The sequence below is a fragment of the Microtus ochrogaster genome, chromosome 26 (genome assembly GCF_000317375.1).
Source record: "Microtus ochrogaster isolate Prairie Vole_2 chromosome 26, MicOch1.0, whole genome shotgun sequence".
Lineage (NCBI taxonomy): Eukaryota > Metazoa > Chordata > Mammalia > Rodentia > Cricetidae > Microtus > Microtus ochrogaster.
Window position 1 is genome coordinate 182,023 of NC_022025.1, and position 13,170 is coordinate 195,192.

A 13,170-nucleotide genomic window follows, 5' to 3' on the forward strand; every position below is an offset into this window, starting at 1 on the left:
AAGAGCTAGTTCCAGGACAGGCTCCAAAACCACAGAGAAACCCTGTCTCGAAAAACAAAACAAAACAAAACAAAAAAAAGATATGAAAATAGAATTCAATAATGACAGAAATACTGAGGAAAACTTAAGTCAAAATGATGCTCAAGACACAAAACTCAGTAAGTCAAATCAAAAGGCAAGTGGAGAAACTCTTCCCAAGAGACTGGGTAATGAACATGGAACATGGTCTAGCAGGAATCAAGATAAAGGAATTGTGCCATCCAGTCAAAGACACTGAAAATTTTTTCAAACACTTTTTTTATTTTTTACAAAACACATAAACAGAGCATGCGAGAACTTTGAGGTACCATGAAAAGATCAAATCTATGAATGATGGGCATTGAAGAACAAGAATGGCTCAGAAAAGACTTTCAACAAAAAGCACAGAAGAAATGTTGCCACATCTAGAACAGGTGTGTATCTAGGGACAAAACACATACAGAACGCCTATGAGACAGGACAGGAAAGAAGCTCCCCGTGCCGTGTTATAGTTAAAACACTAAAAACACAGAAAGATAGGGCAGATGAGGGGAGATAAGAGCTGCAGGAGAAAAGGCCCAAATCATATACAATAAGGGACCAGCCAGAATAACAATTGATTTTTTTCTACAGAAAATATAAAAACCAGAAGGGTTTGGGATGATGTAGTTCAAATTCTGAAAGAACACTGCTAATAACCAAGAAAAATACCTGCCGTAATTGAAAGAGAAACGAAATTTTCCACGGCAAAACAGTCTAAACATAAGATTGGCAAGTTTGAAACTGCTAGAGAAGAAAGTACGGCATATTTTGAGTATATCTGGCTAAGTAAGGACTCTCAGAACAGAAATCTGGCCACTCAGGAAGTAGAGCAACTCCCAACAAACAGGGCTACACAAAAGTCTGAATTAAATACAGTCACGATTATGGTTAAATTTCCATTCCAAAGGAGCTTGTTTCCTCCCATAGCTGATGTTTTAAAGGGAAAGTGGGATAGATAGACTGATTGCTTCAGAAGTAGAAGCTTCGTGATGATATATTCCACAACATACTGAAGCTTTTGCCAAGCTGGGAGATTTAGATGATTTGCTATCCCAGACCCCATCCCCACCCTCACTATGGGAGACTTATTCTCATCTCTCAGGTCTCAGGCTAATTGAAATCTCATCTAAGAGACATTCTTTGACCATATCTAGATGTGCCCTCCTCATATTCCTCAGTACATTTATCAAAGCATGTATTTAAAGACTATGTTGGGGGGAGTGTTTTAGTTGGGGTTCTATTGCTATGAATAAAGGAGAACATTTAATGGGGGGCTTATAGTTTCAGAGGTTTAGTTATCCATTATCACCATGGCAGGAAACAGGGTGACATGCAAGCAGATATGGTGTTAGAGAAGTTGCTGAGAATTCTCCATCTTTGATCCGCAGGCAACAGGAAGTAAACTGAGACACTGGCAGTGGCTTGAGCATATATAAGACTTCAAAACCCACCTCCACAATGACACACTTCCTCTAACAAGGCCACACATCCTAGTAGTGCCACTCTCTTAGGGGGGCATTTCTTTCAAACCACCACAGGGTAGGTATAAGCAAAGATATTCCTGGAGGCTCAAAAAAGGCCTCCTGGGGCTGGAGTTACAGGTGGTTGAGCCCCTAAGAACTCAGGTCCCCTCCTCAGCTCTATCAAAGCATATTATGTCTCTCTAAAAAAATAAATTTCAATAACTCTCTTAGAATCTTTTATTTCTCAGACTAATAGGTTGTCTGTGTACCAGATACTCCTTATTTGTAATTTCTGTGCCATCTCTTTCTTCTGTAAGAATGAAAACATAGGCCTTCAAACATTTCAAAAAGTAAACAGAACATAAAAACCCCTTCTTCTGAAAGCATGTATTAGGAAAGCATAATTAGAATTGCAATTTTGCAGAATATTAGCAATGATAGAGAATTTTACATTTCTAGAGAAAGAAGCCCAAACCTTTCAAGTTCTTTCTTTTGTCCTCCAAATGCAATCACAGTTCTGATGGCAGCTAAGACTTCTTCAGCAACTGCTCCAGCTTTCGCATAAGCCAGGAGTTCCTTATTAGTGAATGAAGTCATTACCTGTTAAAGTGTGATCTGGTATCATTTAAAAATGCGGAGCAACTCTATCTTTTGCAGATTAAAAAAAAAATAGATATAAAAATGTTGCTTGTTCAGAAATCATACAAAGAACAAGATCTTTGAATATCAGGCATCTTTGGGGAGAGAAAAAGTGCACTGGATTCCCTACCAGTACCCTCTAACTGACCCAATGTCTAAGCAAGGAAAAGATCCTGGACACAAAGAGACCGTTGGATCAGGTGCCTGATCTGCCTCTAGCTCTTCCTACTTTTCAGGAGTAACAAAAGTCTCATGCCCACATGAGACTAGCAAAGGCCCACTAGAGGGCTCACTGGGTAAAAGAACAACTGAAGCCCCATGATCTGAGGTTGAGAGTGACAGAAGTCCCTGGAAGCCACTGGAGGGCGGTGTAGACATGGGAGAGCCACTTCACAGCGAACATGGGGCTGTCCTCCACTGAACACTGATATTTCCAGGTAAGCATGTCTTTTCTATAAAGGTGGAGAACACACAACATCCCCTTCCTTCTTTCTTATACTTTCCCCAAGTAATAGCTCAGTAGATCTGAATCAGCGGCTCCTGTCGACTGTTAAACAGAAGATTAAAGCAAGTAGCAAGCCCACCATCAGGACTGTCATGGTTAAAGACCTACCCATGAGGTTCTGGGGAGGGTTCTGAACTCTGGATTCACCTACCTTGGCCCACATAGCAGATGACAGTCCAATAAGAGGGGTGACAGCCAAAATTACAAGGGTTAACTTCCAACCACGGATAAATCCTACTATGAAACCAGCTAAAAATGATGTTATGGAATGAAAAAACATTCCAATTTTATCACCAATTCCTTCATTAATTTTGAAGACATCACTAAAGAAAAAAGAGATCGTGTTACAAATAATGTCAGATTTGCACAGAATTTATCCAGTTTTATATTGTTATCACTAAATCTGATATAAATTAATATGTCGTCTAGAGTGTATGTATTTCACGTGATGGGTTAAATGTTGCTGGTTTAACAGTGCCCTATGGTCCATGTGGCCTCAGCATGAATACACATGTGATGTCTAAGACAATTCACTGTGGAATTTCAAACTGCTCAGAGATGTGTGTATATGGCACTGTTCTCTATGAACACGAATTGTTCAGTTCATTGTGTCTTCTGTGAAGCAGAGGCTGACTGACAGGAGCTCCCTCCTTCTTTCCAATGTCTTCCAAGGACACCATGGAGACCCAGCAGGATGGTACTCAGTGGGGCTGGACAGGCCACACTGCTGCTCCCTGCAATCACTGCTCTGCTCACTCTGCATTTGACTCTGCCAGTCTGTTCCCTCACTGAGTGCCAGGCAAGCAGCAGCTCCGCCTCCCACCCCCCCATCTCTGCCAGTGCACTGGGAACAAGAAGCTGTGTGAGACACAGGTACTGCTCACAAGGCTTTACTCTGCTCAGTGATGCACCTACACTTCTAACAGGGTGCTGGTATCTACTTCACAGCATTGAGAACAAAAGTGTATCTGACTTCAGCATAAAACTAGGTACTCACTCTGTGAGCCGGGTGTTGAGCTCCCCAACGTCATGCACGTCAAACCAGCCTATCTCCTGACTCATTATCGCGTGGAAAAACTTCTGTCTAATTTTGTGTATTTGTCTTCCAGCCGCCAGGCACCAAAATGAAACCTGAATGTAGGCAACTATGAGCACGCCAGCACCAATCCCCGTGTAATAGTAGGCGTACCTGAAAAACAAGAACAATCCTTCCCTCTGAACACAGTTGAGCCTTACTTCTTCAGCTCTCTGGGGATCCCGCCATCCTTAACAGACAGGAAGGGGCTGTAAGGAGCAGAGCTGCCATGTCAGCGTGAGACTATGTCTGTGGCGATATAGAATATGGCTCTGGGGTAAAGCCGGCTCTTCACTGAACTACCGTGTAAACTCAGGCAAGAAGCTTAACATCTTAGGCTCCAATGTTCTAGCTGGTAAAATGGAGGTAAAAACAGTTATATAATATGTCTGAAAGATGCTTGGGCCAGTACCTTACATATAGCAAGCACCCAAAGAACATCAGTTACTATGGAACACTGCATGGTATACTGGAAGTCTGCTGACCTATGCCCTTGTAGTCCTAATTTTATTACATCAACATCAGTTAATAAGCCCCATGCCCAGGTTGTCTCTGCTTGTCAAGGGACATGTGACAGGACCTGTCTGAAAGTGGAAACTAGGGATTGAAGTGACTCCTTGCCCCTCTAAACTGACAGAGCTCAGCTGATAAGCGACAGCTGAAAATTAACACTATCGGTACCTGCCCAATTGGTCATTTTGAACTACCCTAAAATGTTTAAGGAATCAAAGAGCAGCCCTTCTAATTTAAACAGAAATTATGAAAAATGAAAGCCTTCAAATTAAACTAAGAAAAGGTGAACTGACATTCCCATGTTCTGAATCTTCACATTCACAAGGGCAAACCGTGGCTCCTGCGATCAGTTCATGTTCAGATAAAAGGCAAACCTTCCGATGTCCCCATCTTGAAAAGGAGAAGTTCTACTTGTTTTCTCCTGAAAACTGCAGGGTGTCATGGGAAGCATCAGCATTACTTAGAAGGAAGGGAGTCCCTCATGTGGTATTCAACAGCTCTGTCCTCAACCTGTCGGGGATCCTGCAAACACATCACACCCCGATATAGCTCATAACTTCCAAAAAGATACGGGGCAACTAGAAAGCTTCTCCCTAACAGATGCTTCTAGAATTAATCATTTTTCATGTGCTAATGATACAGCAAGGGTAACCCCATTTTAAAAAGTATATCTTACGGTTAGGGAACAACTTGAAAGCTCTTTAGTTTCATTAATTTGTTCACTCTATCAGAGTTTAGGTCTTTTTGTAAAGGACAGGGTCTTGCCACATAGCCTAGGCTGGCCTCAATCTCACAACCCTCCTGCCAGTACCTTCACAGTGCTAAGATGGGTCATCATTCCTAGCCTTGGTAATATATTTTAAACAATCAAGATGTTTCTGTTAACTGGGCATTGTTGCTTGAGCCTGTCATCCCAGGACTTGGAAGGCTAGGGCAGAAGGGAGGCCATAAGCTTGAGAGCAGCCTGGGCTGCATCAAGAGGTCAGACCCTGTCCCAAAAAGAGAAGAAAGAAAAAGAGAGACTTAAAGTTATTACAATATAAAAAGAATAATGCCTCTATACAATAGTGGTCAGTGTATTTATGTCTTCTCATTCAAATATAATCAAGGAACATGTCAAGGCATCCATAGAATAATGTAGAATCAAATTATCTGAATACTGTCATGGATCTTTGCACATTTGTTCAAAGATATTCTTCAAAAAAATGTTAAAGCCTGTAAATCATAAGCAAAATATATTCCTTAGTTAAACCAAGGTAAAAATTAAACATTTGTTAATTCTACAAATTTGTTTTGTTTGGGGGGGGTTGTTTCTTTGTGTTTCAAGACAGGGTCCTTCTGTGTAACAGCTCTGGCTGTCCTGGAACTCCCTTTGTAGACTAGGCAGGCCTTGAACTCACAGAGATCCACCTGTCCCTCCCTCCCAACTGCTGGGATTAAAGTGTGTCACCATCACCCAGTTATTTTAGGATGCTTTAGTTCATTATTTACAATTAGATGCCAAGTTTAAAATTTCCCTGCTATCCAATATTATTATAATTTTTACTAGGGACACTGTGTAAGAGGTACATTAATAATTACAAAGCTATATTCAATGATTTTTAATTCAACTTCAATTTATATGAGTGAGAAAATTTATAGATCATTATAACCAGATTAATGCATAAAAGACTAATGGAAAAATAAAGAAAGTGTTGAATTACGTGGCCATATCTTCCTCCAGATGGTTGCTGCTGACATTCTCTGTACTGTTGACTTCACCTAGACAAGCAGAAAACAGAGCTGGGCCATTTATGCCTTTTTGCATTCCAATAATAATAAACATATAAAAAAACCCAAATTCGTTTCACTTGAAAATCTATACAAAAATAGGACCAAGTGATCAGTAAAATTCAACTTTAGTTTCAATCCAAGCTTTAATGACATCCATTCAAACAGTTCTGTGTTGGCCATGAGCTACTACACAAAGCTTACATTCAATGGTGCTCATTTTCAAGAGGAAACCCACAGTGACAAAGAAATAGCAGTGTGACTGGACATGGGCACATACGCAAACACTAATACTACATTTCTGTTTCATGGTTATTTCACAATTATCATAAAGAACAGAGTTATGTGAGATTCCCCTCTGTATGCTGTGAATATCATTGGTTAATAAAGAAATCTGTATTGTGCGTGGCAGGGCAGAATACAGGTAGGCAGGGAAAACTAAACTGAATGCTGGGAGAAAGAAGGTGGAGTCAGGAGAAGCCATGGAGCCGCCACCAGAGACAGACATGGCGGAACCTGAAGGTCAGTCTTATAGTAAAACATAAAATAATAGAAATGGGTTAATTTAGGAGATAAAAGTGACTAGAAATATACATAAACTAATAGGCCAAGCAATGTTGTAATTAATACAGTTTCTGTGTGATTATTTCGTGGCTCAGCAGCCAGGAACAAACAAGTGGTTTACCATTACAACAGAGCATTATCCAATATTAGGAAGAGCTAATTGTCTGAACCAAATACATTAGAAACCCCAAACTTTAAACATTCATATAGACATGCATAATTACTAGTCAACATTTTTGTGTACGTTGTCAATTTTTTTAATATATGTGCACATATATAAAAACTTTAAAAATACTTTTTAAAAAGCAACAAGTGTGAATCTTGGTCTACATTCAGCACCAATTTTTCTTGTCAGTGCCTGCTTGTATCAATCTTAAATTTGCATACATTTTGGTTGTTTCAATATCATACTGTTATTGGAAACATCACTCAGTGAGTCTACTTACCAAGCAAACACTATTCCCTGGGTTTGATCCAGTACCACATAAACAGACAAATAATACTGCTTAAGCATATGTGTACACATATGTGGCTATATGGTAAATACTGTATTAGAAAAATGATCATAATCAACACTGCCTGGTCAACAAAAGGCACATTTTGAACCTTACAGTCATTGCAAAATGTTAGATTATAATATGTGAGGAACTGAAGCAGAGGGAAAGGAAGAAAAAGGAAGACTTGCAATGTGAGCAATATGGACATTCAGTGTTCATCACAGACTTAATTCAAATATCAGGCTAGGAAGAGAGCCCAGTGGGAGATAACATGCCTAGTGTCTGTGAGGCCACAGGTTCAATTCTCAGCACCTCAAAAATGAGTTCAAATGATATAAAAGTCAGGGGTTTGGTCTCTAACATCAAATTTTCAAAGTTCAGAGATGAGATGGCTCTGCAGTTAGGAGTGTTAACCATTCTTACGGAGGACCCAATGTCAATTCCCAGAACTTATACTGTGCAGCTCACAGACTCCTGCAACCATCAGTCCATATGTCCACCTGAATGTCATCCCCCACACACATACTTAAAACTAATCTAAAAAAATGAAGGGTCCTTGTAAGCTAAGAATATCATTGAATTATCAAGGCTACTCTTGATAATTCCATTGCCAACATTTTTTTGAGATTGCAGTATAATTATGTCACTTCCCCCTTCCCTTTTCTCCCTCCAAATCCTCCCATATACCCCTTGCTCTCTTTGAAATCCATGCCCTTCTTTTTTATTAATTGTTGTCACACACACACACACTAGCACATGCACACACATTTCTAAACATATAACTGTAACTCGCCAACATGTTACCTGAGTACAACAGAGCTGTAAGTCTCTAGTAGTTTACTTTAACTCAATCTCTGCATGACCAACAGTGACCTGCACACTGAAGCTTGGAGCTAGCCTGTGTCCACCAAGTCAAGGATGTCTGTGTTAGATGAGGGAAAGGATTTCCACAGCTTACTCATTTCTTCACTCCCCCAGGGTGCTTTTTACATCTCTCCTTATCCATCACTTTCCTGCTTCCAATCTTGCTGAGAAAATTAAGTTCTGCCAGTCCCCTATTTATGCAAAGTTAGACTTTGAGGTTTCAGGCTCCTGCAGTGAGCCATGAAATTGCATCATCTGAAATCATCTCTTTCTTATAAACAACTGTCTCAGACCTCATTTCATTTCTTCAATCCTGGGTCTGCTTTCTGACAGGCCAACACATGACCACACACGAAACTGTGCAGACGTCTCTCCCTTTCTCTTTCTCATCTCATCTGAGAGTAACCACGTCCTTCAGTTTCTCAGGCTAAAGCATCAGCATCATCCTCAGTCCTGGCTTACACTCAAGCCCCGGACTCGTAATTAGTGCCGCTCACCATTCACAGTGGATTAGATTCCTGTACTTCCACCTAAAGTTGTCAAAGGCAGTTCTGACTTCTCAGAGCTCCTTCCTTTTCTACATATCTCTGCCAACACTTGTCCTGGGTGTTGTAGCGCCCATTAACACAATCTTCTCAAACTCATTACAAGTAAGAGCTGGAGCTCTGACCCTCCACCTTTCACAGCACAAAACACAGCACAGCAAATGGTACGTTAAGTGAATGTTATTTACAAAATCCCAATAACTTCGGTACCATGAATAATCCTTACTTTGATTAGTAATGTTTGATGGAATACTGGTTTCTGCTTTTGTAAAACTATCTGTCATGTGACCAAACACCAGCATCAAGAGGGGAAGTGCAGTCCCATGGATGACAGCAGCCAGTGTTCCCAGGGCCATGTAGAGCTTGTCGAGCCAATCCGCATAGCGAAACTAGGAGGAAGAAGAGCAGGTGCACAGTGAGCACGTGACACCATGGATGGTGCTTTTAAACAGACGCCAAAGTCCAGCCCATTTCAGACTGTCACGGCTACTGCCGCACACCAAGCTGGTCCTCTACTGGTGCTGAACTTCGGCAATCATCTCACCATGCGCTGTACCAATTCTTTTTTAATTAATTTATTTTTATCTAGGTGCATATGTGTGGGGGGCATGAATGTGAGTGCTGTCAAAGGCCAGAAGAGAACAGCAGATTCCATAGAGCTGGAGCTATCGGGTGGAGAGTTCCCTGGTGTGGGCGTGGCAACTGAACTCTAGTCCTCTGTAAAAGCAGCGAGTGCATTGAACAGCTGACCTATTTCTTCAGCCCCCTGTACTAACTCTTCCTCCTGAATTCAGGCAGGTGTCTTCTCTTTGGTAATATCTGATGAAAATTTTTAAAGTTTCAAAGCTGACAGAAGAAAAACAATGTTTTGAAAAGGTAGAAATCACTTCTCATCCTGTGGTGGCGTACATGAATACTTTGACTGGAATCACAGTCAGTGAGAAGAAATACCTTTCTCCACATGGCTGTAAGCGTGTTTCCACATTTAACAGGAGAGAGAAGACCCCTGACTGTTAAATCCTAGGACTCAATAATCCACCACAACCTTTCCTAGCATGTATTTCAGGATGTGTGTTCACACTGACACCATGAGACTGCCAATAAAGCTTGGCCTTGAATCAGGGTGCAGAGTTAGCAGCTAGCTACCAGAATTAGCCACAGAGGCTTTGGAGGACCCCGGATACATACAGAGAGACACGAAAAGTAGTAGGGAGGAGATTAGAAAGATTTGATGGTCCTTTTTGGATGGGGGTGAGTGGGATGAGGGTAGAAATAATAAAAAGTTTAGATAAACTCTTCAAACATGGGTAGATAGGCTTTGAGGCAAACCTGTCAGGACTTCAGAACCTTGAAAGATGTCATATTATCAAACATGGTGATATAATGGTAATCCCAGTACCCAGGACTTCAGGGCCTTGAAGGATGGCATGTTACCAAGCATAGTGATATAACAGTAATTCCCAGGAGGAAGGAGGTAGAAGGGTCAGGAGTCTGAGGCCATCCATACACACACAGCAATACCCTGCCGTAACCTGTACCAAACAAAACAGCAGGGGATGCAGAAGCATTCCTCCACCTCGCCGGCAAGGACCATCAAGAAAAATACAGGTAAAAGATAACTGGCAACATAACTAATTTGGAAAACATTGAAATCTAAGCCAGGAAGGGGAAGCTACTGAGGTTCAGTCCATGGCAAACTATGCTTGCCATTCCTCTGAAAATAAGCTAAATCCTCAGTTAACGTCACCCCCAACCCCACCTCCTAAGAAAGCCTAATACCACGTGGAATATCTCTTTTGTGACGTACTTTAAACAATAAATGAATCCCAAACTCACCATCCCAAATATGCCAACGGTCGGTTTCTTTTCTTTCTTCTCCTTTTGACTAAAGAACATAACAAAGAAATTGAATGGAGGTTCAGAAATACTATGAAAACTTTAAAGTACCAGCCTGCTAGAGAACTAGGAGAAACATGTCTACAGCAAACTAATTCACTAGGATCAGTCACTAAGACAAACATGTCTACGCAGTACTCACTCACCAGGACAAATATCTATACAGTACTAATTCACTAAAAGAAACATGTCTACGCAGTACTCACTCACTAGGACAAACATGTCTACACAGTCTCATTCAGTCTGATATCATTAAAGTGTAAATGCAAATGTTCACATATTTTAGACATTCAAATATATGATTATCACTGGTTATTGTCTTTCTATGTTTAACTTTTACACTTTGTGCATGTGTATTCTCATGACTATGGGAGGCATAAACATGCAAGGTGCATGTAGGAGGTGGGAAACCCTGCATGTCATTCCTCGCCATCTATGTGCTAGAGACAAGGGCCCTTGTTATTCACCACTGGATTAGCCAGGCCAGCTGGCCCACAAGATTCCAGTGGTTCTCTTGTTTCCACGTCTAATGGTTCTCCATTAGAGTGCTGGTATCACTCACACATCTCACCACATCTGGCTTTATATGGGTTCCGGAGACAAAAACACAGGTCCTCAAGCTTATGCAGCAAGTACTTTTCTCAGAGAATTACAGCTCCTATCCCAGGTGTTGGGATTTATACAAGAATAGTTTCTTGTATCTAGATATTTCCTAATTTTTTTAATGATTACATTCATTCACACTTTTATTTGCAAGTAACATACTACACATTAAAAAAATGAGAGATTTTTTTCTTTTTTTTGGTTAATTTTAGTCTAATTATAATATTATGGCTGGGCATGGCAAAGCATATTTGTAATTCCAGGATTAAAATGGCTAAGACAGAAAGATTACACATAGGAGGAAAACCTGGGCTACATAGTACTTCCCTACTTGTAAAAAAGAAAAGACAGAAAATAAATCATATTCCAGAATTAATCTGCCCAATTACCTTCTTGGTAAGTCTAGGTATAGTTCAATTACTACCTAGACATACATTCATTCATTCATTTTTTATTGGCAATCTGGATAGTATTTCTAATCATTCTCTTTGCTACAGAAAGTAGTGATCAGATGTTGGACATAATTATCCTAATTTGAAAAATAATTACTCTATAGGCAAATCTAATTCTGTAAGGCATCTGAAGTCCTCAGTGGACCAAATAAAACCTTAAAAAGCCATGGTTTACAAACAAAACAAAACAACGTAACTATAAATTGTCAAAAAGATGCCTCTACATGTAAAAGAGTCAACTGCTACTCAAAGTTACAAATCAAATAACACTACCTCACAACCCACATTTGTCACCACCTGTCACTGCCAGCAGGGATGGCAAGCCATGCCAAATCACTCCTAGGAGAGACTATTCTAGAAAGAACATTATTTTAACACCGAGTTTGAGGTTTAGAAGTTTATGGGTTTTTTTTTTCATGCACTAAATGAAGTAAGAGGATCATTTTAAAGGAGAAGAAGTCCAGTTCTTAGTAGTACAAGATGGACACAAACCCACGAGCTCAGGATGGGTCCTGTGCTGGTGCAGCCACAGCACAGCTTCAGGATCCCCGAGCTAGGATGCAAGAAAAGAGACAGCCGTGACCATCTCAGCTCTGCGCTTCCTTACTTTTTTGTTCTCTGACACTGATGCTACTTAAGAGAACATCTGACATTCTAGGTATGAGCTAGAATGATTCATTAAAAACTCGGAAGAAGGCATACTGTTGACCTTTGGTAGATAAAAAAGCATGCAGAAGAGTTATTTTAACTTGTCCTGGGTCCTGTTGATAGAACAAAACTAAGATTTAGAATGCAGTCTGCTGCTAAACCACCAAGTTGTGAGCCTGGAGATGCAGACGTCCGAGACATCAGCCAGGATGGAGCCAGTGGTATAACACTTGCCTGGCACTGGGCTAGATATATTGTTCAAAAATAGACACTTGTCTAGCATGTACAGAACCTGGATTCAATCCCTAGTACTGAAGGGAAAGGTATCTTTAATGTATATCTGTGAAATTTCTCTAACAACGTGAATGACTATTAGTTTTTCTTGTTGAGCACTGAGATCTGAGCTGACAGGTGCTCTGAGTGATCTACTAGGAGTGAGGACTGGTGACAATGTGGATTCTCTCTCCCAGAACTAAAGCTTAAAAGTCACTTAGAGGGTCACCCAGGCAACATCCTGGGGTAGATTCTGAGAACCACAAGTCAGTGCTGAGGAGCAGTTTAAGAGCCACTAAGCAAACAGTACAAGGAATTCCTCTACTCTGAAGTCACAACAGAACCAATGATAAAATGAAGATATGCAGAGAATCAAACCATCTATTTTCTCTACCTTTCTCTTTGAACATCATGCAATACTTTGTATGCAATAGACGTGAGTGGTGGTGTACGCCCACAATTCCAGCTCTTAGGGAAAGGATGTGGGGTGATCTATACATCCAGGCCAGCCTGGGCGACATGGTGAGTCTGTGGACAGCCTCCACCTTACAATACAGCAAGATCCTATCTCAAGGACAAAACAAGACCAGAGTACACACGGGTATACACGTGAATGTGTGCACATAGTTCTTTAAGCTACTATGCTAAGCAATTACCTTCTAGAATGTACTGCACATGAGACAACTGGGTTTCAAGCAGAGCACAAAAAGAACATGAATGTTCAATATAAAACTGTGGCCTTATTGTGAAAGAGGACGTCTTCTTTTTTTTTTTTTTTTTTTTTTTTTTTTTTTTTTTTTTTT

The 13,170-nt window shown here is 40.5% G+C and overlaps 1 protein-coding gene across 1 annotated transcript in view; it reads right to left on the minus strand.

Annotated features, from left to right (window-relative positions):
• Window positions 1-13,170, minus strand: part of LOC101986293 (multidrug resistance protein 2) — a 56,081-nt gene that overhangs the window by 39,653 nt on the left and 3,258 nt on the right. The window contains exons 3-8 of the mRNA XM_005358283.3: window positions 10,332-10,380; window positions 8,722-8,884; window positions 5,959-6,016; window positions 3,665-3,856; window positions 2,819-2,990; window positions 1,999-2,123 (exon numbers count right to left, since the gene is read on the minus strand). Coding sequence (XP_005358340.1) covers window positions 1,999-2,123; window positions 2,819-2,990; window positions 3,665-3,856; window positions 5,959-6,016; window positions 8,722-8,884; window positions 10,332-10,380 — 759 coding nt within the window. The remainder of the gene's footprint in view (window positions 1-1,998; window positions 2,124-2,818; window positions 2,991-3,664; window positions 3,857-5,958; window positions 6,017-8,721; window positions 8,885-10,331; window positions 10,381-13,170) is intronic.